Source organism: Ochotona curzoniae, unplaced genomic scaffold, assembly GCF_017591425.1.
Source record: "Ochotona curzoniae isolate NIBS_2020 unplaced genomic scaffold, NIBS_Ocur_1.0 contig_523, whole genome shotgun sequence".
Taxonomy (NCBI): Eukaryota; Metazoa; Chordata; class Mammalia; order Lagomorpha; family Ochotonidae; genus Ochotona; species Ochotona curzoniae.
The window spans coordinates 12328041-12355873 of NW_024466459.1; the positions used below are offsets into that span (position 1 = coordinate 12328041).

Genomic DNA, 27833 nt, shown 5'->3' on the forward strand with positions numbered 1-27833 from the left:
GAGCTTCCTCCAGGTCTCCCCCGTGGGTGCAGGGTCCCAAGGCCTTGGCTATTCTCCACTGCTTTCCCAGGCCACAGGCAGGGAGCTGGATGGGAAGTGGAGCAGCTGGGACACGAACCAATGTTGCAAGTGCTGACTTAGCCCCTTGCCCACAGCACTGGCCTTCCCGGGTTTCTCCCTAATGGCGGGTGGAGTCAGAGGGGGCCAGCACTTGGGCCTGGTGACTCAGTGGGTGGACTTGCTGCTGAGGAGCAAGTGAGGAGGGTCACGGGGGGTCCTGCTCATGGCCGCCTCCGCCCTGGGTGCTGGGGCTGCCTGGACACTGCACATGTGTGTCAGTCTCCACCTGCCTGTAAGTTTGGACCACTTCAGCCAGTGTAGACAAGTGTCTAGCCCCCTGTGGGACACTGGGGTTGCAGAGAGCTAGGCTCTTAGCCGTGTGCCTGGGCATGTCCATTGAGGGACCTTCAGGTCCTAGCCCAGTGCTGGCTTTGAGGCTGGGACGGTGGGTGCTCACAGCAGGCGCACGCAGGTGCCGCCACATGGGCCTCCGGGCCCAGCAGCCATGCTGGTTGGCATGCAGGCACCAGGTGGGCTGTGCTCCTGTGTGTTGCTGTGGTGAAGGCACCCAGAGCGGATGAGCACAAGGACATGCGGAGGAGACACTGTAGCACCTGACACAGCAGCCAGCTCGTCCCTGCAGCTGGTTCTACACCCGTGAAGGGGTTGCATGGCTTATTTCCTGCCGTGGGTTAAGCTGCCCTTGGGGTGCGTGAATCCTGGCTGCTTGCCTATCGTCCAACTCTCCACTCGAGACCCCGCCAGAGCTGGCTGCTGTAGGCGTGTGGGGCAAGAACCAGCAGATGGAGGGTCTCCTTCCAGTTGAGAGAAGGAAGGTGGGAAGCTGCAGCTCCTGGTGCCCCGCTGGCCTCATTGCAGCAGGGTAGTGGAGGGCAGCCACAGGCACCTCGACCGTATGGGTGGAGCCCAGCGTGCTGGGAGACCCCATGGGCAAACAGATAACTAGGCACAACAGGTTCTACCGAGATTTGAACTCAGATCACTGGATTCAAAGTCCATAGCGCTAACCCTCACACCATAGAACCACACCTCCTGGTACTGTGTGAGGGCCTTCCCCAGGCCTTTAGCATAACTGCCAAAAACGGCGGGGAAGCTGGGAGTGAGGCCAAGAGAGGGCCCGAGGATGGGGCTGGGGAGTGACTGGTCAGGTAAAGGAGCACCTAGCAGAGGATGGTTTCGATCCATCAACCTCTGGGTTATGGACCAGCACACATCCGCTGCGCCACTCTGCTACTGGTCCTGTTGACCGGTATGCAGTGTCCCCAGCTACACAGATGACACGTCCATGACAGGGGCTGGCATCCAGCAACAAGCCAACTGGAAAGTTCCCTGAGGAGCAGAAAGTCCCTGGATGCGCGCTTCTTTCTGCCATCACGTCAAAACAGCTCGTGCCACCCGGTAGCCGGTGGGGGTTCACAAGGCAGGACGACACTTCTCGCGGGCCCCAGCAATCCCTCACGCCCTCCCGTGGCCCAGGGAACCCAAGTGTCAGGTCTTGCTCAGCTTTATAGTTTGAAAAAAATGCCCTGCCCTTTTCTGTATGTCTTAATTACTTGAAAGGCAGATACTCCATCCACTGGCCCCTTCACCAAGTCCTGGCAATGGACAGGGCAAGGCTGGGCGCCCAGCACTGGGTAGAGTTCCCACACCTGCTGCTTCCCACGCGTCGTCGGGGTGCTTGGGGGACAAAAGCAAGACTTGGCAGTGCCTGGGACGCTCGCGCCCCTGTGTGAGTCGTTCCTCCCAGAGCCCTGGAGGTACGGAGGGACCTCCAACACCCTTTGTGGGGCTGAAGCCAGAGGGCTCCAGGCAGTGTGGCTTGCACAATGGCCTTCCATGGGCTCCCCGTGATGGGACCCGGCTGCCCACTGCACGCGGGAAGAGACCCTCGGGGGGCTCCCCGTGTCTGGGACCCGGCCTGGTTGGGGTGCAGCTGCCCACTGCACACGGGAAGAGACCCTCGGGGGGCTCCCCGTGTCTGGGACTCAGCCTGGTTGCGATGCCCCTCCCGGGAATGGCTCCGTGCCCGGCGGGGCGGGCGGACTGTTCTGACGTCATGCGAGGCCCGGGCAGGTCCTGGCCCGAGGGCAGTGACGTCACGCGACCCCCGCCCCATGGCGAACGCAGCGGCAGCTGCGACTCCCGGACTCTTCCCGGGGTTTCGGGGTGCAGGACGAGGAGCCGGCCCCCTCACCTCCGGGCCCCGGCACGAGGGACAGTCACGTGGACGGCCTGTCACGTGCTCGCACGCTTCCGTCCCTCGCGCTCGCGCCTGCGCATTCCTCCGCCCGCCGGGAGGGCCTGGGCCTGCCATGCCGGGCGCCCAGTGGGGCGCGGCGTCCTGCGGGACACCTGGCAGTCCTCCGCCCGTCAGCGGCCAGGGCAGCAAAGCCCAGCCCTGGGGCATCCCCGCTGCCACTCAGCCAGCAGTGTGCGCAGGGCAGGCGAGGGCCGGCTGTCAGGGCACCGGGTGGGGTCCCTGCCTCGCTGGGGCGCGTGCCTCAGGCCCCCTGCAGGCCAGCCTGCTGCCCAGGTCCCCTCGATGGCCAGCGGGGGAGCGAACCAGCACAAGGACGAGCCCTTGCTCTCCCCGCTGCCTTAAACTGATGCAGTGAATGGGCGAATGCTGCCAGCTGGGCTTCGGGAAGGCCCGCGGCCCTGGCCCAGCCCGTCCACACTCAGCGTCCCCTTTGTCTCCATCACCTTCCTTCTGCTTTTTTTGCTTCCTGTTTGGGACAGTTCTGGTTCTCAGAATGCTACACCCCCGTCATCACTTCCACTGGCCACTCTTCCGTCATGATTTATCTGTTAGCGTCCACAGTGGTAAAATACTTTCAATGAAGCTCCCAGGATCCTATAATATGATGGCGTACCCTGTGTGAGGAGCCCCCGTGGTGTGAGCTGAGGTGACGTCACTGCCACACCCACACTCACCTGAGCTTGAGGAGCCCCGTGGTGTGAGCTGAGGTGACGTCACTGCCCACCCACAGACTCACCTGAGCGTGAGGAGCCCCGTGGTGGTGGTGTGAGCTGAGGTGACATCACTGCCACACCCACACTCACCTGAGCGTGAGGAGCCCCCGTGGTGTGAGCTGAGGTGACGTCACTGCCCACCCACAGACTCACCTGAGCGTGAGGAGCCCCGTGGTGTGAGCTGAGGTGACGTCACTGCCACACCCACACTCACCTGAGCTTGAGGAGCCCCGTGGTGTGAGCTGAGGTGACGTCACTGCCCACCCACAGACTCACCTGAGCGTGAGGAGCCCCATGGTGGTGGTGTGAGTTGAGGTGACGTCACTGCCCACTCACAGACTCACCTGAGCGTGAGGAGCCCCGTGGTGGTGGTGTGAGCTGAGGTAACATCACTGCCACACCCACACTCACCTGAGCTTGAGGAGCCCCGTGGTGTGAACTGAGGTGACGTCACTGCCCACTCACAGACTCACCCGAGCGTGAGGAGCTCCGTGGTGTGAGCTGAGGTGACATCACTGCCCACTCACAGACCCACCCGAGCGTGAGGAGCCCCGTGGTGGTGGTGTGAGCTGAGGTGACATCACTGCCACACCCACACTCACCTGAGCGTGAGGAGCCCCGTGGTGTGAGCTGAGGTGACGTCACTGCCCACTCACAGACTCACCTGAGCGTGAGGAGCCCCGTGGTGTGAGCTGAGGTGACGTCACTGCCCACTCACAGACTCACCTGAGCGTGAGGAGCCCCGTGGTGGTGGTGTGAGCTGAGGTGACATCACTGCCACACCCACACTCACCTGAGCGTGAGGAGCCCCGTGGTGTGAGCTGAGGTGACGTCACTGCCCACTCACAGACTCACCTGAGCGTGAGGAGCCCCGTGGTGTGAGCTGAGGTGACGTCACTGCCCACACCCACACTCACCTGAGCGTGAGGAGCCCCGTGGTGTGAGCTGAGGTGATGTCACTGCCCACTCACAGACTCACCTGAGCGTGAGGAGCCCCGTGGTGTGAGCTGAGGTGACGTCACTGCCCACACCCACACTCACCTGAGCGTGAGGAGCCCCGTGGTGGTGGTGTGAGCTGAGGTGACATCACTGCCACACACACAGACTCACCTGAGTGTGTGAAGGCTGTGGCAGTGGCATCCTCCCCCCCAGTCCCTCTGCTGTGTCATCGGCGATGGAATCGTTTCTTGTCCACTTCGAGGTGGAGCTCCTTGCTGGTGTGGGAAGCTGGGGGTGTGGGCATGTCCAGATGACTGCCCACCTGGCTGTGGGTGCTGGGACATGTGTACCCCCCATGGGCACAGGTTCTCTTAGGGGCCCTGCTAATAAGGGGTGATGTACAGGGTGGACTCTGATGGAGGTCACACGCAGGCGGGAACCGCAGTCTCCAACCCCTGTTCCGATGTTCCCCAGGAGCAGAGGGCGGGACCCTGGGAGGCGACTGAAGGACTGTCCCAGAAGGGGGGATAGTCTTGGACCCCTGCTGGGGTCCTATGAGAGGTGACATCGGGCCCAGCCTGCACGCGCCGCAGTCAGCAGGGTTCCTTCCCCGGTGCTGGGCACCCACGTGCCAGCTTGTGTGGAACATGTGAACTCGCCCCTCTCCTCAGAGGGGGCCGAAGCCACGGGCCGGGGCTCACCCCTCGCCTCGCAGGAGGTGGTGACCTGCAGCCACCCTCCCTCTCCACTAGGTCCCAGCTGGCCCAGACACAGTGTATCTCCCCTGTCCTAAAAGCACCCCAAGAACCCCAGCTTTGAACGCGGCTGACATGGTATCTACCCAGGGAGTAGGTACCACAGGGAGCTGCACCAGCTTCTCGAAGCGGGGAAGGCACACATCTCCCATTTCCTTCCACCACAGCCTGTGTGGACCCGGGAGCTGGAGACAGGTGGGCAGCTTGGGGCGCCCTGGGCACACGCTGACACAGATCCTGGCACTCACTGCAGGCTGCCGAGGCGGGAGCCGGGAAGGCCAGGACGACACCGGCATGTGAGCTGCGAGGGAGGACGCTCCCAGGTGTGAAAGGGGGAGTGCCATGAAGCCACAGTTCTTTTGGGGGTACATTTTTGGGAAATTCATGTGTGTATTCCCCGCCCATCCATAATATGTATTTTCATGAACTTTTGAAAGTCCTTTAAGGGACCAATTTTTTAAAATAAATTTGTTTTTATTGGAAAGAAAGTCTTATTTACAGAGAGAAGCAGAGATAGAAAGATCTTCCAATCCACTGGTTCACTCCTCAAGTGGTTGCAATGGAGTTGAGCCAATCTGAAGCCAGGAGCCAGGAGTCTCTTTCCAGGTCTCTCATGCAGGTGCAGAGTCCCAAGTCTCTGGGCCATTCTCCACTGCTTTCCCAGGACACAGACAGGGAGCTGGATGGGAAGTGGAGCAGCTGGGATACGAACCAGTGACTATATGAAATACCGGTGCATGCAAGGTGAGGACTGTAGCCACTAGGTTACCATGTCGGGCCCAATGTTTATTTATTAAAGATTTTATTTTTATTGGGAGAAGAAGAGAGACAGAAGATCTTCCATCCATTGATTCGTTCCCCCAGTGGCCACAGCAGCTGGAGTTGCATCAATACAAAGCCAGCAGCCCAGAGCCTCCTCTGGGTCTCCCACGCCGGTGCAGGGTCCCAAGGCCTTGGACCGTCCTCTACTGCTTTCCCAGGCAGGGAGCTGGATGGGAAGCGGAGCCACAGGAACACTAACTGGTGCCCATATAGGATCCTGACGCGTTCAAGGCGAGGAACCACGTTGGGCCCACCCAGTGTTTATTTTTAAAGATTTATTTATTTTTGTTTCAAAGGCAGGTTTACAGAGACGAGAAACGAAGATCCTGCACCCTCTGACTCACTCCCCAAATGGCTACAACAGGTGGAACCGAGTTGATCTGATCCAAAGCCAGGAGCCTCTTCCAGGTCTCCCACGCAGGTGCAGGGTCCCAAGGCTTGGTCCGTCCTCTGATTTCCCAGGCCACAGGCAGGGAGCTGGATGGCAAGCAGGGCCGCCTGGACACATGGGATCCCGGCACTGCAGGGGGGGTACTAGTCCGGTGCACCAGGCTCAGGCCCCAGGACTCCCGGCTGAGGTCCCTTTCGTGGGACGGGACGTGGGCATCCCTGTCCAGCTCAGGGCCCCCACAGGCGCCGCCTCCAGTTCAGCACGTCCCTACGCACCTGGACACCACCCCAGCTAACAGCCGCCGAGTCCGCTTGCCACGGGCAGCTCACACACGTGCTCTACTCCGTGGGTCGCCGTTCGTGTGTCAGTGCACGGCCCGCGCGTGGACTCTCCAGCAGCCTGCCCCGTCGGGACCAGCCACGCTAGAGGCGCTGCAGGGTCCGCGCGGGCGTCTCCGGCCAGCGGTGCAAACCTCTCTGTTCGGGGCGAAGCCCTGATTTTCACCTGTTAGCCCTGTACATGCCCAACGTGAGCGACGCTGCAACCGCCGGCATTTCCCGAGCTCAGCTTGCAGGCGGCCGGTGCGTTGCACCCTCAAGGCTGTGCGCTCCAGCTTCGGGCCCGTGCGCTCCAGCCGTGGGGGCCCGCGGGGCCGTGCGCTCCAGCCGCGAGGCCGTGCGCTCCAGCCGCGGGGCCCTGCGCTCCAGCTGCGAGCCTGTGCGCTCCAGCCGCGGGGCCGTGCGCTTCAGCCCCGAGCGCCCGCGGGGCCGTGCGCTCCGCCCGGCCCCTGACCTTGGGCCGCGCCTCCGCGCCCCGGGCCGCCCGCCCCGCAGAAGCCCGGTCCCGCGCGCGGCTGCCGGGCGTCCGGCCCGGGTTTTCGGCGCCGCCGCGGCCCGGCGTGCGTCGGGGCGTCGCCGCCGGACGCGCCGGCCGCTCGGCGCGGCGTGGCTCGCCATAGGCCGGCCGCGGTAGCCCCACTGCCGTGCGCCGCGCCCATTGGCCTGCGCGGCCGCCCGTCGGCGCGGGGCGGGCCCGCAGCGCGGCCGCGCGTGCTCCCGCCCCGCGCGCGGCTCTCTCGCCGGCCGGCGGCCTCGGGCGGCCCCTCCTCGGCTCGGAGCGCGGCGGCGGCCACCGCGCCTGGGCCTCGGCCCCGCGCCTCCCGCGCCCGCGCGCAGCGGCCCGGCGGGCCCACGCAGCCCATGGCGGCGGCCGCGGCGGCGCTCTCGGGCGCGGGCCCCCCACCCGCGGGCGGCGGGGCCGGGGGCGGCGGGTCCCCGCCGGGCGGCTGGGCCGTGGCGCGGCTGGAGGGCCGCGAGTTCGAGTACCTGATGAAGAAGCGCTCGGTGACCATCGGGCGCAACTCGTCGCAGGGCTCGGTGGACGTGAGCATGGGCCACTCGAGCTTCATCTCCCGGCGCCACCTGGAGATCTTCACGCCCCCGGGCGGCGGCGGCCATGGCGGGGCCGCCTCGGAGCCGCCCGCGCAGCCCAGGCCCGACGGGGGCGCGGGAGGCGACTTCTACCTGCGCTGCCTCGGCAAGAACGGCGTGTTCGTGGACGGCGTGTTCCAGAGGCGCGGGGCGCCGCCGCTGCAGCTGCCGCGCGTGTGAGTGGCCGGTGCGGGGCCCGGCAGGTGCAGCGGCGCGGGGCGCGGGTTCGGGGCTTCCTTTTGTTCACGCGTGTTGGGGCTGCGAGCGTGCCGAGCCTGCGCCGCCCCGACATGGGAAACTTGGAGCGCGGCGGCCCCCGGGCCGCCCGTCTCGGGGGACCTGGTGCGCTCTGCTCAAGTTTGGAAGCGGGCAGCCGACTGGTGCGTGGGGGCGGTTCCGGCGAGCGCTCGCGGGGGCAGCAGGGCTGGGGGTCCTCGGCCCCGCACGCCCTTTGTCCGCACCCCGGAGCTGTGGGGAGTGCTGTGGCAGAGCGCCCGGGGGTCTGCACGCGCATGCGCGAGCGCCCCTGCCCAGGCCGGGACCGCGCCCCCCGAAGCCCCCTGCAGCCTCGGCTGTCGGGGTCCCAGGGCTGAGGCGGCCGGAGAGCGCTGGGCCCCTGCGCTCCACTCTGCCGTTTGCTTCCCAGCCGTGCGTGCAGCCTCCGGGTCTCCTAGTTAGGGTTGGGGTCTGCATTTACGGGGCGGCTGTTGGAAGACCCTTGGCACGCTGCGAGACAAAGATACCCTGGTCTTGGTCTTGGCTTTCATATTTTCTGTAACTAGTGAGTTTTCAAGGTGTTAAATGTGTGATTTGGATATCAGAGAGGCCTCCTGTCCACTCACTCCTAAATCGCACGTGCCTGTTGACGCCAGAACCTGGGCCCTGCTTCCCACAGGGTGGCTGGCAGGAGCCAGGTGCTCGAGCCATCAGCTGTCACCTGCGGGCCCAGAAGGGTCCAGGACAGACCCCGACTGTGGAGTGGCAGGTGCTGGCCTCACTGTGCAGGACGCCCTCCCCCGAGTGCTTTAACGTGCACTGCCAGGGCCTTTCCTGCAGTGAGCCGGACAGGTGTGCGCAGCAGTGCGGTGGGTCTGAGCATCTCAGCGAGTGTGCTTTTCCAGGCCAGCCAAAGATGGAGACGAGCTGATGTCCTCCTGAGAGCCTTGGGAAGCGCAGGGACGGGGTGCCTGAAATAGATCTGTGGCTGCAAGGGCCTGGCGGAGGGTGGGCAGGATAGGTAGGAGGCTTGCCTGAGCCTGGTAGAAAGTCACCGTCCTCTCTGTGTGTGCTCTGGGGAGTGGGTCCTCTGAGGGTGCAGTGGGGAGTGGGTCCTCTGAGGGTGCAGTGGGGAGTGGATCCTCTGAGGGAGCCGTGGAGCAGTGGATCCTCTGAGGGATATCATAGGGAGTGGATCCTCTGAGGGGTACCATGGGGAGTGGATCCTCTGAGGGAGCCGTGGGGAGTGGATCCTCTGAGGGAGCCGTGGAGCAGTGGATCCTCTGAGGGATATCATAGGGAGTGGATCCTCTGAGGGGTGCCACGGGGAGTGGATCCTCTGAGGGTGCCGGGGCGATTGGATCCTCTGAAGAGGGCAGAGGGGAGTGGATTCTGCTCTGAGATGTGCTGTGTGGGAGTGGATCCCCTGAGAGAGCCGTGGAGCAGTGGATCCTCTGAGGTGTATCATGGGGAGTGGATCCTCTGAGGGAGCCCTGGGGCAGTGGATCCTCTGAGGGAGCCCTGGGGCAGTGGATCCTCTGAGGGGTGCCATGGGGAGTGGATCCTCTGAGGGAGCCCTGGGGAGTGGATCCTCTGAGGGAGCCCTGGGGCAGTGGATCCTCTGAGGGAGCCCTGGGGAGTGGATCCTCTGAGGGAGCCCTGGGGCAGTGGATCCTCTGAGGGAGCCCTGGGGAGTGGATCCTCTGAGGGAGCCCTGGGGCAGTGGATCCTCTGAGGGAGCCCTGGGGCAGTGGATCCTCTGAGGGAGCCTTGGGGAGTGGATCCTCTGAGGGAGCCCTGGGGCAGTGGATCCTCTGAGGGAGCCTTGGGGAGTGGATCCTCTGAGGGAGCCCTGGGGCAGTGGATCCTCTGAGGGAGCCTTGGGGAGTGGATCCTCTGAGGGAGCCCTGGGGCAGTGGATCCTCTGAGGGAGCCGTGGGGCAGTGGATCCTGAGGGTGCAGTGGGGGTGGATCCCCTGAGCGTCTTGCTTTGTCAATGAAACATTGTAGGAAAATGGTCAGTTTAAGTATATTTTCTTGTCATGATTGAAAACTCATTTGAGAAAGGAGTCAAGTCTACGACACATTTTTTGTAGTAAGATCGTAGAGTAGTCCGGTGTACCTGAGAGCACCCTGCTCTTCCGTGTTTGGGAAGGGCAGCCCCTGTCCCCGGGCCCACGTCTGCCTGCCTTTGGTTCTGCTGTTGGAGCCCTGCAGTCCCGGGGAAGATGCTGGCCGACTCGGAGAGGCCTGCTGCCGGTGGCCAGGCAGTGGCCCTGCGTTCCAGGCACTGAGAGGAGGGAGCTGCAGATGGCCCGAGAGTGGGGGCCAAGGGCCGGAGCAGGGGACGCCACAGCGACCTGGGAGACTGGGTGTGGGGCTGGAAGGAAGCAGGGCCGGCAGGATGGTGGTTAGAGCTCCGGGGAGGACGCCTGGGTGAGCCAGTAGGAGGCCCGGCCCCGCCTGGTCGCCTGCTTGTCTCCTGGGGCGACGGGGGCCTGGCCAGAGCCCTGCATCAACTCTGCCGTGTTGCCTTTTTGACATTTCCTGTTCTGTGGGGCCGGTAGGCCACTCAGTAGGTCAGTCCTTCTCCTTCAACTACCAGTATCCTATGTGGGCACCGGCCTGTGTCCCAGCTGTTCCACTTCCCATCCAGCTCTCTGGCCTGGGAGAGCAGTCGAGGACGGCCTAAAGTCTTGGGCCTCTGCACCCACATAGGAGACCTGGAAGAGGCTCCTGGCTCCTGGCTTTGGATTGGCTCAGCTCTGGCCATTGTGGCCACTTGGGGAGTGAACCAGCAGATGGAACATCTTCCTCTGCCTGTCCTTTTTGTAAATTTGCCTTCACAATGAAACTGAATAAGCCTTTTTTTTTTAAAGATTTATTTATTTTTATGGGAAAGGCGGATATACAGAGAGGAGGAGAGACAGAGAGGAAAATCTTCCGTCCGATGATTCACTTCCCAAGTGAGCGCAACGGCCGATGCTATGCCGACCCGAAGCCAGGAGCCAGAAACGTCCTCCAGGTCTCCCACACGGGTGCAGGGTCCCAAGGATCTGGGCCGTCCTCTACTGCTTTCCCGGGCCACCAGCAGGGAGCTGGATGGGAAGTAGAGCTGCTGGGATTAGAACCTGCGCCCATATGGAATCCCAGTGCGTTCAAGGCGAGGACTTCAGCTGCTAGGCCATGCCACTGGGCCCTGTTTTTTTGCTTTTTTTTTTTTTTTAATTTATGAGCTTCGGGACCTGCCTGCTGGGCCATTCTCCAAATGCCTGCAGTAGGGTTTTTTTTTTTTTTTTTTTTTAAGATTTATTTATTTTTATTGAAAAGGCAGATCAGACTCACAGAGAGGAGAGTGAGAGCAGATCGCTGTAGGTTCACTCCCCAAGTGGCTGCCACGGGTGGAGCTGAGCTGATCCCAACCAGAAGGCCCGAGGCCCTGGGCCGTCCTCCCCTTCCACAAGCAGGAAGAGCCAGACGCAAACCAGTGCCCACTGGGATCCCAGTGCGTGCAAGGCGAGTTGCTGAGCCGTCACTGTGTCCTGCAGTGGTCTTGCTGGGTTGGTGCCCGACGCTGGGAGCTGGGAGTGTCTCCTGCATGCGTGGCTGGAGCCTGCCCCGTCAGGTTTGGGGGCGTGGGGGCAGGAGCCCTGCACGTGGTTGGTGTGCCTGCTGCTGGTCGTCCAGGAGCCCGAGGCCTTCCCTGCCTCCGCCCCTCGGCCTCGGACATCGGATGGCATGTCTTGGTTCAGACAGGCATCTCGGCACCCCGCTGCAGGGCCTGGCGCCCGGGGCTGTGCGCCCCTTGGCACCCCGCTGCAGGGCCTGGCGCCCGGGGCTGTGCGCCCCTTGGCACCCCGCTGCAGGGCCCGGCACTGGGCTTTGTGCTCCGCTGATTTTTGTTACTGGTACTTTTTCTCTCGGGCTGAGCGTGGACTCTCAGGTCAGCTGGAGTCTGCGAGCGGGGTCCCTGTGTGCACACTTGGTCAAGTGGCTCGTTTCCCTCTGGGCTCGGCCACTGGACCCGGCCAGGGCAGGAACTGACGTGGGAGGGCTGCTCGGGCTCTGGATGCCCCAAAGGGGCTGTGTTGAGCTGCATCCCAGCTCCTTCCCTCCTGCCTGCCAGTGAGCTGGTCCTGGAATTAGTTCCTGCCTCCTGACTTGGGGTGCTTGGAGCAGATGAGTAGCTGGAGGGGCAGAAGAGATATTACGAATTGTGTGAGTGATGGGGCTGCGGGACCCCTGTGCCATGGGAGCAGGGACAGCACAGGGGGCTTCTTGCCCGCCTTGGGGCGCCCTCTGAGCCAGCCCTGGGTGGGCCTTGCAGTGTCCGCACTCAGGCCTGTGGGCTGGCTGAGTCTGGCTAGCCACTGATGCCTGCGCAGGCTTTTTTTTTTTTTTTCTAAATATTTGTTTATTTACTTATTTTATTTTTATTAGAAAGTCAGCTATGCAGAGAAGAGGAGAGACAGAGAGAGGAAGATTTTCCGTCCACTGGTTCACTCTCCAAGTGGCCATTAAGCCTCTTCTGGGTTTCCCACGCGGGCGCAGGGTCCCAAGGCCTGGGCCGTCCTTGACTGCCCCCCCACCCAGGCCACAAACGGAGCTGGATGGGATTGGGGCTACTGGGGTTAGAACCAGTGCCCATATGGAATCCTGGCGCATGCAAGGCAAGGACTTTAGCTACTAGGCTACTGTGCCAGACCCTTAATATTTATTTCATTTCTAACGAAAATGAAGATTTACAGAGAGAAATTTGTTTGCTTCAGAACTGTGCCAATCTGAAGCCAGGAGCCAGAAGCCTCTTCCAGGTCTCCCACGCGGGTGCAGGGTCTCAAGGATTTGGGCCGTCCCCAACTGCTTTCCCAGGTCACAAGCCGGGAGCTGTATGGGAAGTGGAGCAGCTGGGACAGGAACTAGTACCCATATGGGATGCCAAAGCTTGAAGGGGTAGAGTTGGCCAGTTGAACTGTGTTTCATATACGTGTTTGTGGTGTGTGTGTTGGGGTTGTATAGGTAATTGTGGGTTAGGGCTAGGTGTGTGTGTTGGGGTGTCTGGTGTCTGTGGGTTAGGGCTAGGTGTGTGTTGGGGTGTCTGTGTGGTGTCTGGGTTAGGGCTAGGTGTGTGTGTTGGGTGTCTGTGGTGTCTAGGTTAGGGCTAGGTGTGTGTGTTGGGGTGTCTGGGTTAGGGCTAGGTGTGTGTGTTGGGGTGTCTGTGGTGTCTGTGGGTTAGGGCTAGGTGTGTGTGTTGGGGTGTCTGTGGTGTCTGGGTTAGGGCTAGGTGTGTGTGTTGGGGTGTCTGGGTTAGGGCTAGGTGTGTGTGTTGGGGTGTCTGTCTGGTGTCTGTGGGTTAGGGCTAGGTGTGTGTGTTGGGGTGTCTGTGGTGTCTGGGTTAGGGCTAGGTGTGTGTGTTGGGGTGTCTGGTGTCTGTGAGTTAGGGCTAGGTGTGTGTGTTGGGGTGTCTGGTGTCTGTGAGTTAGGGCTAGGTGTGTGTGTTGGGGTGTCTGGTGTCTGGGTTAGGGCTAGGTGTGTGTGTTGGGGTGTCTGTGTGGTGTCTGGGTTAGGGCTAGGTGTGTGTGTTGGGGTGTCTGTGGTGTCTGGGTTAGGGCTAGGTGTGTGTGTTGGGGTGTCTGTGTGGTGTCTGGGTTAGGGCTAGGTGTGTATGTTGGGGTGTCTGTGGTGTCTGTGGGTTAGGGCTAGGTGTGTATGTTGGGGTGTCTGTGGTGTCTGTGGGTTAGGGCTAGGTGTGTATGTTGGGGTGTCTGTGGTGTCTGTGGGTTAGGGCTAGGTGTGTATGTTGGGGTGTCTGTGGGTTAGGGCTAGGTGTGTATGTTGGGGTGTCTGTGGTGTCTGTGGGTTAGGGCTAGGTGTGTATGTTGGGGTGTCTGTGTGGTGTCTGTGGGTTAGGGCTAGGTGTGTATGTTGGGGTGTCTGTGTGGTGTCTGGGTTAGGGCTGGGTGTGTGTTGTGGTGTCTGTGTGGTGTCTGTGGGTTAGGGCTAGGTATGTGTTGGGGTGTCTGTGTGGTATCTGTGGGTTAGGGCTAGGTGTGTGTTGGGGTGTCTGTGGGGTGTGCTTGTGTGTGATGCCGGGTCACCTGCCTCCTCCTTGTGCCTGTATAAACAGCAGGAAGCTGGAGTTAGCAGTCAGAGCTGGCTGCCACACAGGGTGAGAGCAGCAAAAACACCCCTCTGTCCACAGGGTCACCTCCGGGAGTCTGGGATCTGTCCAGGTCTCCCCGTGGGTGCAGGAAGCCCGGTTCTCGCACTGTCGTCTGCTTGGTCCACATTCCCTCGGGGAGTGCCTTCCTGGGTGGTCGCAAATCGTTAGGATTCCGTGCTGTCGATGTCCCTGTGAGAATCTATGACAGGGCCCGGCGCAGTGGCACAGTGGTTAAGGTCCTCGCCTTGCACGCCCAGGATCCCATATGGGCGCTGGTTCTAATCCCGGCAGCCCCGCTCCCTTCCAGCTCCCTGCCTGTGGCCCGGGAAAGCAGTCGAGGACGGCCCAAAGCTTTGGGACCTGCACCCGCGTGGGAGACCCGGAAGAGGCTCCTGGCTTCGGATCGGCATAGCATCGGCCCGTTGCGCTCACTTGGGGAGTGAATCATCGGACGGAAGATCTTCCTCTCTGTCTCTCCTCTCTGTATATCCGCCTTTCCAATAAAAAAATAATAAAAACAAATCTTAAAAAAAAAAAAAGAGAGAATCTATGACGGCCTCTCCCCGTCGCTCCTCAGCCCTCAGAGCTGTGGCTCCGTCCTCTGCCCTCTGTCTGGGGACCCCACCGTGGGCCCTGGCAGAGGCTCTGAGCGCTGTGCTGGGCCTAGGGCGTGAGCCCTCCCTACTGCTTGCTGGGGTCTGCAGGTGTCCCCGCGCCCACCGCTGTGGGCATGGCGGCTTGGCCTGGCTGGGCTGACACTGCCCCCGGAGGCACAGGCCTGGTCTCCTGGAAGGTGTGGGTGGTGCAGCGGGGAGACCTGGGTGTAGGGCCCAGTCCGGGCCTGACTGCTGTCGGCATTTGGGGAGTGAATAAAAGTAAAGAACTTCTTAGAAGCTTGCCTTCCAGGGAGCCCGAGGCTGACCAGTGTTTTTCTGCCAGGGTCCCCCCCGGGAGGCAGAGGCTCCAGCATGCCTGCTCTTCCTGCCGTTTAGGGAATGAAGCAGCAGGTGGGGCTCAGCTGCCTCGCTGCATCTCAAATAATTTATAAACAAGAGTTTGTTCTCTTTCAAACACTGAGGCCTCACAGGCAGCAATGGTGGGGTTGAGCGTGCAGCTTCCGCGGGGCAGGTGTGTGCGGGGGGGGGTTTGGTTTGCAGGCAGGTGCACAGGTCGGGGCTGGGTCCGTGGGGCAGGTATGTGCAGGTGGGGGCCGGGTCCCGGGACCCTGCCTGGCTCCTGCTTCGGTGCTTGTCAGTACACTGGCTCATCTCCTGAATGTCCACAGCCTCTGGGGCTGGCCAGGCTCCAGCATCCCCGGTCCCCCAAGTCTAGGGGCTAGGTACCAAGTGGGTGCTCCCTGGTGGGGTCTTGCTGTACCTGCAGGAAGGGCCTGGGACTTGAACTCGGGCAGTTTGAGGCAGGATCAGGGCACCTCCGTCAGCCCTTGATTCCTGGCCCTTGGTGCCTACAGGATCAGGGTGCCTTTGTCAGCCTTGGCGCCCCCACAGGATCAGGGTGCCTCCATTGGCACCCGGCCCTTGGCTGGTTTCTGGTACCAGAGGAGCTTGCTTGAAGGAGTTGCTCCAGCCCAGTGAGTCCCACGTCAGGACAGCTGTGGCTTGCGGGCTGGCCATGGCCGCTGCAGTGGCTCAGTGGACCTAGGAGGCCCTTCCTCAGCTTCTTGGTCATGAGTGACCTCGCCGAAGTGCCTGTTGGGGGCTGCAGTCGCGGGACCCCCGGGTCGACTCTGAGGTGGGATGAGACATGCAAGCCCATTGCATCGTGTGAAGAAACGGGATGGGGCAAGTGTTCCCGGGGGTTGGGGAGACTGTCTCCAAAGTTGTCCTGTCTTGGAGCAGAAGAGGGGGTTCCCTAGTCACCTCTCCGGGTTCACCTGGAGGGGAGCAGCGCATTTGGGGCCTATCCAAGTCTTTTCCTGGCAGGGAAAGGCCGATGGTAGCTCCGGTTTTTGCTTTAGAGTCACGAGGCCTTGCATGAGCAGTTCTGCTCAGGCAGCTCAGCGAGTGGGGAGTGGGTGCAGGGGCCGGCCCGAGAACCTGCGGCAGCGTGGGGAGTGGGTGGTGGGTGCAGGAGGCCGGCCCGAGGACCTGTGGCAGCGTGGGGAGTGGGTGCAGGGGGCCGGCCCGAGGACCTGCGGTGGAGTGGGGAGTGGGTGGTGGGTGCAGGGGAGCGGCCCGAGGACCTGCGGCAGCGTGGGGAGTGGGTGGTGGGTGCAGGAGGCCGGCCCGAGGACCTGTGGCAGCGTGGGGAGTGGGTGGTGGGTACAGGGGGCCGGCCCAAGGACCTGCGGCAGCGTGGGGAGTGGGTGGTGGGTGCAGGGGGCCGGCCCGAGGACCTGCGGCAGCGTGGGGAGTGGGTGGTGGGTGCAGGGGCCAGGCACCGTGGGGCTGACCGTGCTGTCCCTTGCAGGTGCACGTTCAGGTTTCCGAGCACAAACATCAAGATTACATTCACTGCCCTGTCCAGCGAGAGGAGGGAGAAGCAGGAGGCCCCCGAGTCGCCGGTGAAGCCCGTGCAGCCGCACATCTCGCCCCTGACCATCAACATTCCAGACACCATGGCCCACCTCATCAGCCCCCTGCCGTCACCCACGGGGACCATCAGGTACGGCGGTGGGCGGGAGAGGGTTCTGGGAAGACAGGATTTGTCACGGGGCTTCAGTCTGAGGCAGGTTCCACATGTGCTTCGTGTGTTCTGCATGTTCTGAAAGCCTGTTCTGTGACTAGCCGCGCTGCACGGTCAGCTGCATCCTCCCCATGGTCCCCAGAGGCTGCGGGAAGCTGAGGGTGGCGGGAACCTGCAGCCTTGCGTGGCCTCGCGTCCCCGCTCCACCACTGGGTCCCCAGAGGCCTCGGGGGTGGCTGAGGGCCCTGCGGGGTGGGCTCAGGAAGCTGGCAGGACCCAAGTCGTCCTGTCTGAGGTAGAATGGAGGGCTCTGCGAGGTGCTGGCCTCGGGCGGGCACACATGTCTGCCGGTGTGCCCTGGGCAGCGCACTCAGCTTGTGTCTCTCTCGTGTGTCTCACACGCCAGCTTTGGCAGCAGACCCAGGGATGGAGGCAGGCCCAGAGGGAGCCTGTTCCGGTGCTCGTGGGTGGGGCCCTGACAGTTAGGAGGCTGTGGTCCCGGGGAACTCCGCCATTGGGTGGGCCCTGACAGCCACCATTGCAGAATTGGCATGTCCTTCTCCGAGTGGCTGCCTTCGCCACTGGGCACGGCAGTGATGGGGGGCGTCTGGGCAAAGACAGGCTGTGTCCTGTGCTCTGAGGTCCAGGAACGTCCAGGCGGCACCTCCGGGAGCCGGGGTCCAGCACCCAGGCCTAGGCAGTGATTAGAAGCCTGCAGAACGGGAGGCCGCATTTTGAGTTTGCATCTGATAAGAGGTTAATATTCAGACTGTTAGAAGAATTTAATAACTACAGAAAAAAAAACTTGATGAAGAAATATGGGGGGAGGGTGGATGTTTGCACTGGAGCACCCATATCCCATGCCGCAGTGCCCAGATTGAGCCCTGGCCTGCTGCTCTGAGGCCCCTTGGGGAGGCAGAGGCCACCCCCGTCCCAGTCCGCCTCATGGCCTGTCTCCTCACCTTTCCTCTTCCTCATTCCATCTCTCCTTCTTGCCTAATCCCAGGTACACAGGCCGAGGACAGAGCATGCTCAGTACTTACACCCGATGCTGCTCGGGCCCAGGGGACAGAGTGCGCTGTGGTCCTTGCACTGCATGTTTCTGAGGACAAGCCCTGTATGAGACAAACAGGCCAGGACTGTAGGCTCCCCATAACCTGAGGACCCAGAGGGGCCGGGTGCATGTGGTAGCTGGTGGAGGGGCAGAGGGCAGACGGACGGGAGGGACGTGGGGACGGCTGTGCTGCGTGTGCTCGGGCAGCCTTCTTGCTGGCTCCTCGTGTCTGCTCTGCTTTCTGCTGGCCAGCCTGGGAAGGTGGCGTTCATGGTCCAGGAGTTTTCCTGGCACGACCTTGACCTGGAGGGAGCTGTGGGCTCCTGGTGCAGCCCTGGTGTTGTGGGCGTTCAGGCAGCAGGCTGTGCCTCAGCCTGCCACTGGTTTCCTGAGCAGAGCGCTGGGTGGGGGTGCAGGAGATCAGGTGCCCTGCGAGGGGCCAGGAAGGAGAGGGCGCCCCTCCCACGAGCTTGGGAAGGGGGCCACGCCAGCCTGCTCCGTGTGAATCCCCCCTTGGGGCTCCGGAGGCGGTAGTTTAACCTCCTGTGTGTAGGCCTTGCATGTCTGGCTTTGGAAATTTGTTTTGTTTAATGGCCGCGCCCCTGAGCCAGGACACGTAGCCGGAGCCCAGGCTGTATCCCCTGCATTGTCCCCATTGTCTGGGAGCTTGCTGGCCGTTTTCGGTCCTGAGCAGGGCGGCTCCCCCTCCCTGGGTGTGGTCCTCTCCCCTGTCCACAGGGCCGGTGTGGCACCAGCATACACGCCTTGGGCTCAGGTCCCTGCGTGCTAGAGGCCTTCCTTGGTGTCCTGACCTCCCGGGCGTACTGCGCCTGGCCAGGCTCATGAAGCACTGCCCGGGGCCCCAGCCTCAGGCTGGTGGTCTGCTGCTCCGGCCAGCGGGGCCGGTGACGTGGACACGGAGAGGGTCTGGGGATGAAGCACCGACAGGAGACCCGTGATGGTGGAAGTCTCTGCCAGGTCTCCCTTTATCGCTCCTTCACCTCTCCTTATATACTCTTCCCCCCACACCCTCGTTTAGCAGGATATTGGATACAGATGAGTCCAGTTAGTCTAGGTGTGTTTAGCTACAAGCCTAGTTCCTGTTCCTACCCAGCTGAATGAATGCTGATAAACTCCTTAGCCCACAACAGTCTGCCTCTCCAGCCCCTGCTGCGGTGCCCCCGCCCCAGCCCATCCACCCCCAGACCCAGCCTTATCTGTAATTGATTACATGGGATAATGCTGCCGCCCTGCTGCCCGAGTCACATGAGGGCACGCTGCAGTCTGGAGGCTGCCCAGCTGGGGTGCTGCTGGTTGGCTCGGGCCCTCTGATCCGCTGTGTACCCTTCACTGGGCTTTGCCCTTCGGGGGCACTGGCCTGGGAGGGGCACAGGCAGGTGGCCCACTGGCCTTTCCAAACCACCGTTCAGCCCTCCTCAGGTCAGCCTGGGGGCCTATGTCCTGTCTTGGAAGAATCAGACCTTGTGGCACGTAAGACTATGCCACCACTTGTCCTGGCCGTTTCTCCTCTGATCCAGCCTCCTGCTGACACCAGGGAAGGCAGAGGGCAGGCCAAGTGCCCGGGCCCCGCACCCACCTGCGCCCACGTGGAGTCTGGGTGAAGCTCAGGCTCCTGGCTCTGGCCTGGTCCCTCCCAGCCACTGTGCTCATTTGGGGAGTGAACCAGCCGATGGGGGAGCCCAGGGCCTCTGTGGGGGGTGCCTGGCCGTGAGCGCCGAGCACCCCCTCAGTTCTGCTCTTTTCTCAGGTCACTGTTATTAGATGTTTTGGTGATGATTTTTTTTGTGTGCATTAATTTTATTGGAAAGATACATTTTACAGAGAAGGAGACACAGAGAAACATCTTGCGTCCACTGGTTCACTCCCCAAATGGTCGCAGCAGCCGGAGCTGAGCTGATCCGGAGCCAGGATCCTCTTCTGGGTCTCCCACGCGGGTGCAGGGTCCCAGGGCTTTGCGCCGTCCTCCACTGCTTTCCCAGGCCACAGGCAGGGAGCTGGATGGGAAGCGGGGCTGCTGGGATTAGAACCGGTGCCCATGTGGTGCTGGCTGATTAGCTTGCGCAGCCACAGCTCAGCCCCGCCTTCCTGGGTTTTAACGTGTTGGTGCCATTCTGTGGCCCATCAGGTGCCCCTATTCTCTAAAGGGAGAGGGCCGAGACTGACCAGGCGCCCCTCTCTCCACAGTGCTGCCAACTCCTGCCCATCCAGCCCCCGGGGAGCAGGGTCTTCAGGGTACAAAATGGGCCGTGTGATGCCCTCTGACCTCAGTCTGATGGCCGACAGCTCGCAGCCGGAGAACGAGAAGGAAGCTTCTGGTGGAGACAGCCCCAAGGTAAATGCTGCCCGGGCTCTTCGGGGGCATCGGTGTGCCCGCTGCCACGGGGCCTGTGTGCTCCAAGGGCTGCTCGGCCTTGCGGGGCGTCTGCGTGCCCATGGCCACATGGAAGCTTCTGGAACATGACCAGCACTGGCCCTGGGTGTTTGAAAAAAAAGCTTATTATTATTACTATTGTTATTATTATTACTATTATACCTCAGAGCTTTTATTCGCTGGGTAATGTTAGAGTAAATCCATTTTCAGTTACCTGGGAACATGCGGTGACAAAGGCTTTGCCTCACGCCTCGGCCTGCGTGAACCTGTGTCACCCCAGCTCCCGCTGGCCCCCGTCTGCCGTCGGCAAGGGCTGTCCTTCCAGGGGGACTCACGCGAGGGGGCTTCTGCCTCCGCTCGGGCCTTGCGGGGTGTGAACCGTCACGACTGACGGACTCGGGGCTGGGCGGACAGGCCTGCGGAGTGGCAGCGCCCACTGCCCGAGCCTTGCCGTGGCTTCCTCACGCTGAGTCCCCCAGCTTCTCTGGCTCGCCTCGGGCCCCAGTGCTGCACGGCCAGGAGTGTGTAACAGCCCGCCACTTCTTGTCACTGCAGGACGACTCGAAGCCCCCATACTCCTATGCACAGCTCATCGTCCAGGCCATCACCCTGGCCCCCGACAAGCAGCTCACCCTGAACGGGATCTACATGCACATCACCAAGAATTACCCATACTACAGGACCGCGGACAAGGGCTGGCAGGTGAGCCTGGAGGCACGGTGGGCCTCCTGTGGGGCACCATGGCGGGCAGCCCCTTGCCCTGGGTTAATTGGAGGGGAGGCAGTGCAGGAGTGGCTGAGTGGAGGGGCAGAGCTCAGATGGCAGGAGCTGTTGGTGCAGCCTGGGGTCCCGCAGTCAGCGAGTGCACCCCAGAGGAGAGCAAGCTGCGTGTCACGCAGACACCATGTGTCCCGACCTGGAGCCCAGAGACCCAGCTCGGCTGCCGCCTCCATCACCCTGGGCACAGGCTGGCTCACCAGGGAGCCTGGGATGGGCAGACAGGATGTGCTGGAGGAGGCCGTGCTGGGCCGTGCGAGTGTGGGCCGCCTGAGGCGCTGCATGCGTTTGCTGGCACCTGCTTCGGCTGCTGCAGGGCAGGGCGAGAAGGGCAGGTTGTTCTGAGCCATTGCTCCACAGGCTTCCCCGGGATAGATGAGGCACCCCAGCAGGGTAGGGGCACCTGGCAGCGGAGCCGTTACCAGCACGGCTGCCCCATGAGTCCCAAAGGGACTGACCTCCCAGACAGAGGCGTCCCACCCCATGCTGCCTCTTAGTCCAAGGGGCCTCAGCCAGGGCAGACGCCGCAGCGCCGTGGCTGAGCCGCCCCCTGGCATGGCAGGCTGAGTCCCAGCACTGCAGGCCCAGGCCCCTGCGGAGCACACCCCCTCGCTGACCAGGCGTGCCCCTGGGCTGTTCCTGTAGCTGCCCTCTGCCCCTTCCTGAGGGGACTAAGAGTGAGGGTGAGAGTGAGCCTGACTCTCCATCCTCTGGCTCACTCCCCAGGTGGCCCACCTACTTCCTCTCTCCAGCCCTCCCCCGCTGCTGCTCTGCCTCCCAGTTTGGGGTGGGCCCTGGCTGAAGCAGGCAGCTCCCTGGAGGACCATGGGAGCAGAGCCCGCGGGCCAAGCTGTCCTCACTGCTTTCCAGGCACGTTCACAGGGAGCTGGGCCAGATGTGCAGCAGCCAGGTCTCAAACCCGCTCCCCCAGGGAAGCCAGTACCACCGGGGGTGACTTAACCCACCGGGCCCAGTGTGGGCCTGAAGCATGAGGTCTTCCTTTCGTGTGGCCTAGCAAGTCACAGTTCAACCCTCAGTGCCTGGGTAGTACTGAGGAGAGGGGTCAGGGCCCGCTGGCTGGTGCAGGGCTGTGAGGAGAGGGGTCAGGGCCCACTGGCTGGTGCAGGGCTGCGAGGAGAGGGGTCAGGGCCCACTGGCTGGTGCAGGGCTGCGAGGAGAGGGGTCGGGGCCCACTGGCTGGTGCAGGGCTGCGAGGAGAGGGGTCAGGGCCCGCTGGCTGGTGCAGGACTGCGAGGAGAGGGGTCGGGGCCCACTGGCTGGTGCAGGGCTGCAAGGAGAGGGGTCAGGGCCCGCTGGCTGGTGCAGGGCTGCGAGGAGAGGGGTCGGGGCCCGCTGGCTGGTGCAGGGCTGTGAGGAGAGGGGTCAGGGCCCGCTGGCTGGTACAGAGCTGCAAGGAGAGGGGTCAGGGCCCGCTGGCTGGTGCAGGGCTGCGAGGAGAGGGGTCAGGGCCCGCTGGCTGGTGCAGGGCTGTGAGGAGAGGGGTCAGGGCCCGCTGGCTGGTGCAGGGCTGTGAGGAGAGGGGTCAGGGCCCGCTGGCTGGTGCAGGGCTGTGAGGAGAGGGGTCAGGGCCCGCTGGCTGGTACAGAGCTGCAAGGAGAGGACAACTTCCTGACTGCCTTAGTCATGTCCTACAAGTAGGGTGGCGGGACAGGGCTGAGGCTCGGGCCCCTGGCTGCTCTGAGCTGCAGGAACCCCTGGCATCCGGGTGGACACCTCGCGGGGTTTGGGGGCTCCCAGTGGTGCCCCGCGCCTCCCGCAGTGGACTGTCCTGTCCCGGAGTGCTTAGCCGTGCGGGTTTGAGTTCAGCTCTTTGCAGACGGGCCTGTTGGAGTCACAGGAGACAGACGTGTAACTGGACTGCCCGCGGTGCCCGTGGGTCCCTCCTGCCACGGTCAGAGGCTGTTTGGCGTTGGCTGCAGGGTGGCGTCGCCTGGTGGGACGTCTGTGGGCCGTGCGGCGCCCTGACGGTGGAGGAGTTCGGGCAGTGCGACAGGAGTCCAGGAGTAGTTGGGGACGCCCCAGTGTTGACGCCGTGAGGGAGGGCTCGCCCCAGCAGCACGTGCGCTAAAACTGGAATGAAGGCATGCGGCGTGCTTAGGGTGGGACGGGCAGGCACGTAGGGGGCCTTGCCGAGGATTCAAACTGGCGAGGGCCTTTTTTTTTTTTCTTAAAAGATTTATTTTAGTTTTTATTGGAATGTCAGATATAGAGGGAAAAGGAGAGACAGAGAGGAAGAGCTCTCTGCTGGTTTACTCCCCAAGCGACTGCAACAGCCAGAGCTGAGCCGATGCGAAGCCTCTTCCAGGGGGGAGGTGATCCAGGAGCTGATCGGGAGCTCTTCCGGGTCTCCCACGCGGGTGCAGGGTCCCAAGGCTTTGGGCCGTCCTCGACTGCTTTCCCAGGCCACAGGCAGGGAGCTGGATGGGAAGTGGAGCTGCCGGGATTAGAACTGGTGCCCATATGGGATCCCGGCGGATGCAAAGGGAGGATTTAGCCACTAGGCGATGGCGTCGGGCCCCAGGCCAGGGTCCTAACCACGACAATGCTCTCCTTCCACTCCCCCAGACACGTCCCCGGGGCTGAGTCCCGGGCCCGTCCAGCAGCGTGCGCGCTGCCGGACGCCGGGCTGCAGGGCGCGTGCTGCCAGGGAGACTGTGCGCATTCTGCTGCTTCCTGTTCCGTAGAACTCGATCCGCCACAACCTCTCCCTGAATCGCTACTTCATCAAAGTGCCGCGGTCCCAGGAGGAGCCGGGCAAGGGCTCCTTCTGGCGGATCGACCCCGCCTCGGAGAGCAAGCTGACCGAGCAGGCCTTCCGCAAGCGGCGGCCGCGCGGCGTGCCTTGCTTCCGGACCCCTCTGGGGCCGCTTTCCTCTAGGTAAGGGGTGGGCGCGGCGCCCCCCGGGCCGGCTGCTCACCTGGGTGACACCGGCCGCTTGTGCTTCCGGAAGCTTCCTGGCACCGGGGTGGGTTCTGTCTCGGGCCCCTGAGCGCTCTGTCCTGTGCAGGACTCAGGCGGCCTGGCTCAGAGGTGTCGGCCTGCCTGCTGGCCGCCCGCGTGCACGGGGTGGGGACGTGGTGCGCTGGCATGAGCTGGGGAGCAGCGTGTGCCTGGGGCAAGACCCCCTAACCAGCCGGTGTCTTCCTGGTGACCAGGAGCGCCCCAGCCTCCCCCAACCACACAGGAGTGCTGTCTGCTCACTCGAGCGGTGCCCAGACCCCCGAGAGCCTGTCCCGGGAGGGCTCGCCGGCCCCCCTGGAGCCTGAGCCCAGCACCGCCCAGCCCAAGCTCGCCGTCATCCAGGAGGCACGGTTCGCCCAGAGCGCGCCAGGTGAGACCACACAGCAAGGAAGTGACACGCCAGGCGGGCACAGCCCAGGACCCTGTGGTACCCACTGGGGAGTGGTTGTGCCCTGGGCTCGCATGGGTCAGCGTGGGTTAGCCGTGGTGGTTCTTCCTTGGAATTGGCGCCGTGTGCTCGGAGACCATTGCCCACCGACTGTGGCAGTCCCGGGCGGGCAGCAGCCACATGTGGTTCCTGGGTCGCATCCCCAACCAGGAGCCCGGTGGGCGCAGCCGTGCCACGTGTTGAGCAGGTGCCTGTCCGGGGGTGTCTGGGCGCCGCGGCGGGCACCTCAGACTTGCTCCCATCCCTCCCCAGGCTCCCCTCTGTCCAGCCAGCCGGTCCTAATCGCCGTGCAACGGCAGCTGCCCCCGGCAGTGAAGCCGGTCACCTACGCCGTGGCCGCCCCGGGGACCAGCTCCCCGGCCCAGCCGCCCGTGGTGCAGACGGTGCACGTGGTCCACCAGATCCCCGCGGTGGCTGTCACCAGCGTGGCCGCGCTGGCCCCCGGGCAGGCCGTGGTCCCACAGACGGCCGTGCTGGCCTCCCCGAAGGCAGAGCCACAGGAGAACGGAGACCACCGGGAAGTGAAAGGTAGGCCGGGCCCTGGCGGCTGCTGGCAGCCCACCCCTCGGCGTCTTTCTGGTCTTGGGGGGCTGTCGGAGCGTGGGTCCCGGCGGCTGGCGCCATTTCTGTGTCCCTCGTGCTTGCGTTGCAGTCAAGGTGGAGCCTCTCCCCGCCATGAGTCACGCCGCGCTGGGCTCTGCCGGCCGGATCCTCCCAACGCCGCAGGCCACCCCTGTCCAGACCGTCACCATCGTCCAGCAGGCCCCTCTCGGACAACACCAGCTGCCCGTAAAGACTGTCACGCAGAACGGGACCCATGTGGTGCCCGTCCCCGCGGCGCTCCATGGCCAGGTGAACAATGGTGAGTGGGCTTCCTTGTTGGCGCGTCACTCTGCCGGGCTGGGCACGGCCTGGGTGTCCAGTGTGAGCAGGGACACGCACCCCAGCTCTGGTTCTGGAGGGCTCGGCTGGCCATCGCCTGGTCACCCCGCTTCCCGTGAGTGAGCAAGCATCGCTCTCCCCACCCCAGCTGCGGCCGGCCATGGGGTGCTGCAGCCAGGACCTGGAGCTGGGTGGCACCCCTGGCTACTCCCGGGTGCCCGTCACGGGGGCTGAGAATGTCCCGGTGAGGGCAGCTGGCAGTGTCCTGCCCACTCAAGGACATGTCTGGCTGCCACACGCCTGCCTCGGGCCTCCCGCCCGCTGCCCTCACTCGCAGGTCCCAGTGCTGCTGGCCGCAGCTGCGGGGCCCTTTTGCTACATCTGTCATTCAGCAAGCGGACACATCTGCCCGGGCCCACGAAGGTGACTTTCCTGGTCAGCAACGGGTGGGCCGTGCCCAGCAGGAGGACGAGGGGCAGCTCCGAGCCGAGCGCCTCTCTGGGCTGGCCAGAGCTCTGCCGAGCTGCCCCGGGGTCCCTGGGGTGGCCCCGGCTGTCCTCACCCTGCCGGGCCCTGCAGAGTTAAGAGACGGAAATCAGCCTCCCACCCGCTGGTTCAGGCAAAGCCAGGAGCCTCTTCCGCGTCTCCCACGTGGGTTCAGGGTCCACGGACCTGGGCCCCAGGCAGGGAGCCGACACAGAGCAGCCGGGACTTGTTCATACTTGGGTGGCGCCCGTGACTGCTCACACGGCCCCAGTCCAGGCCCCTGGGGCCACTGCGCTCCCCCGGGGGGCGACGGGAGCCCCTCTGCTCACAGCCTGCCCCGGGCCGGGTCCCCGCAGTCCTGGCTACTGCCCCCCTGGTGCGAGTGCTCAGCCTCAGTCAGGTGCCCCAGGCGGCTCTCGCCTTGTCACTGGCCGTGGGACTCCGGGCCGGGTCAGGAGGTCGTGGGGCCGCTGTGGGCTCCCGTGGGCTCCCGTGGGCACTGACGCTGTCCCTCGCTTCTTCCAGCAGCGGCGGCGAGCCCATTGCACATGCTGGCCACCCACGCCTCAGCCTCCGCGTCCCTGCCCACCAAGCGGCCGAACGGCGACCAGGCGGAGCAGCCCGAGCTGAAGCGGCTCAAGACCGAGGACGGGGCGGGGGGCCTCGTGGTGGCCCTGAGTGTGGACGCCCCCCCTGCAGGGGGCCAGTGAGCGGCAGCATCCTCCCCACACGTCAACTCTGGTGCCAAACGGGGACGTGGCTCTCCCCGGCGCGCAAGCGCATCTCCTCAGCGGGAAGGGCCCCGCGCCCACCGCAGCACTGAACACAGCCGGGGGCCTTGCTGCACCTGCAGCCCGCGGGCCGGCGAGCCGCAGCGCTCCCGCCGCGGGCTCTGACATTTCACATCACTCCATCTCCTGGAAGCCTCGCGTGGACTCCACGCACAAGGGCAGCGTCGTTTTGTTTTCTCCTGTTGTTAGCTTCCTGCCGTTGGAATGATTCTGTGTCCTGTGGGAGCGGGCCAGGCAGGTGGGCTCCCTGGCGGGGAGCAGGGCAGCTGTGCCCCCGGAGGGTGGGTGTGGGCGAGGGGAGGCCGAGGGGGCCGAGCAGCGAACGGGGGCTTTAGCCTTAGTGGGAGCTTTTAAATGTCATCACCATAACGTTATTTATTGAAATGTAGTTATTTTGGTATTTAAATTTTTTTTTTAAGAGAGGAAAAAAAAAAAACCTGTATTTTCCTGGTGGAATGAACAGCTCAGAATGGTATATTTAGGCAATTTTTAAGCATTTATTATTTACATAAAGACCAAATATGACCGATCTGTTCTAAGTATTGTGTGTCCACCCACAGTGTGGCTGTCACGATGTTACCGCACACGATGCATATTAAAACCCTGAAATACTGCACAGGAGCCGGATTTCTGCCCAGCCGGGAGCGAGGTGACGTGTCTCGCTGTCGGGTACACGTCGGGTCCACGTCGGGTCCACAGGGCTGCGGCGTGGCGAGCAGGGAGACTGACACAGGCAGCGCTAGGCACGGGCGGGGCTGGGGCACCTCTGGGATCCAGGTTCAAGACCCACCTCAGGTTCCTGCCCAGCCTCGTGCTCACAGGGATCCACTGTGCAGACCGCGGGGTGGGGGAGCCACCGCACCCCATTCCTTCCCATCTCCGAGGCCTCTGCTGTGGCCTAGCCCCTGCCCTGGACTGGGGTCTCCCCGGGGGCGCTTGAGCCTTGCCATGGCCGGGGCCGCGTTGCTTGCGCCAGCGGGCGATCTGGTCCAGAGCCCGGGGGCAGCTGGGGTTCTGACATCTCATACTGTGTTTCTTAGCAGTTTTAATTGAGCGCAGAGCATCACCGTCGTCTTGGTGACTTTGACAACGTGCCAGGCGTCCCTCTGAGGCGCCAAAAGGGACGAGGCGTCCGGCCCAGCGAGGGCCTGTGCTCCGAGACCTCCAGCCTCTGCCTCAAATGGCTTCCTCGGGCTCTCGCGCATGGTGCAGGGTCCCCAGGCCACAGGCGGGGAGCTGGGTGGGAGGCAGGGCCCACATGGGATCCCAGCATCTTCGATGCCACAGCACTGGTCCCAGAAACAGGAAACTTCATTCCCGGGGTGGGGGGGAACGCTGCTTAGACCAACATGATGTCAGTAGAGGCCACACTGCCGAACCCGAGCTGCGCTCACCCAGCGTTGGGAGAGGTGATCCAGCTGCCGGCGCGCGGTCCTCGCTGCCAAGCTGCAGGTCCAACGGACGCCGACGTCCTGCAGCGGGCGTGCCTGTGGAGCTCAGCTCCCGGTTACCGTGCACGCCGTTTCCATTTGTAATATATTTTTGTGAGAATCTTTGGGATCAAAGTTTCAGTTGCAAAATAAATACATTTTCCACCTTTCACATAG

At 63.2% G+C, this 27833-nt stretch overlaps 1 protein-coding gene across 3 annotated transcripts; it reads left to right on the plus strand.

Annotated features, from left to right (window-relative positions):
* Window positions 1-7004: 7004 nt before the first annotated feature.
* On the plus strand, window positions 7005-26839 carry FOXK2 (forkhead box K2). 3 transcript variants are annotated; one of them, XM_040989889.1, is made up of 9 exons: window positions 7005-7567; window positions 16198-16392; window positions 19673-19820; window positions 20415-20561; window positions 23342-23535; window positions 23814-23989; window positions 24320-24595; window positions 24720-24929; window positions 25961-26839. In XM_040989889.1, the coding sequence occupies exons 1-9, from the start codon at window positions 7161-7163 to the stop codon at window positions 26143-26145; spliced, it is 1938 nt and encodes a 645-aa protein (XP_040845823.1). In that variant the 5' UTR covers window positions 7005-7160; the 3' UTR covers window positions 26146-26839. The 3 variants fall into 3 exon arrangements, with proteins under 3 accessions (XP_040845823.1, XP_040845824.1, XP_040845825.1); XM_040989890.1 differs by having other exon boundaries at window positions 7019-7567; window positions 25964-26839; XM_040989891.1 differs by lacking the exon at window positions 24720-24929 and having other exon boundaries at window positions 7019-7567; window positions 25964-26839.
* The last annotated feature ends 994 nt before the right edge of the window (window positions 26840-27833 follow it).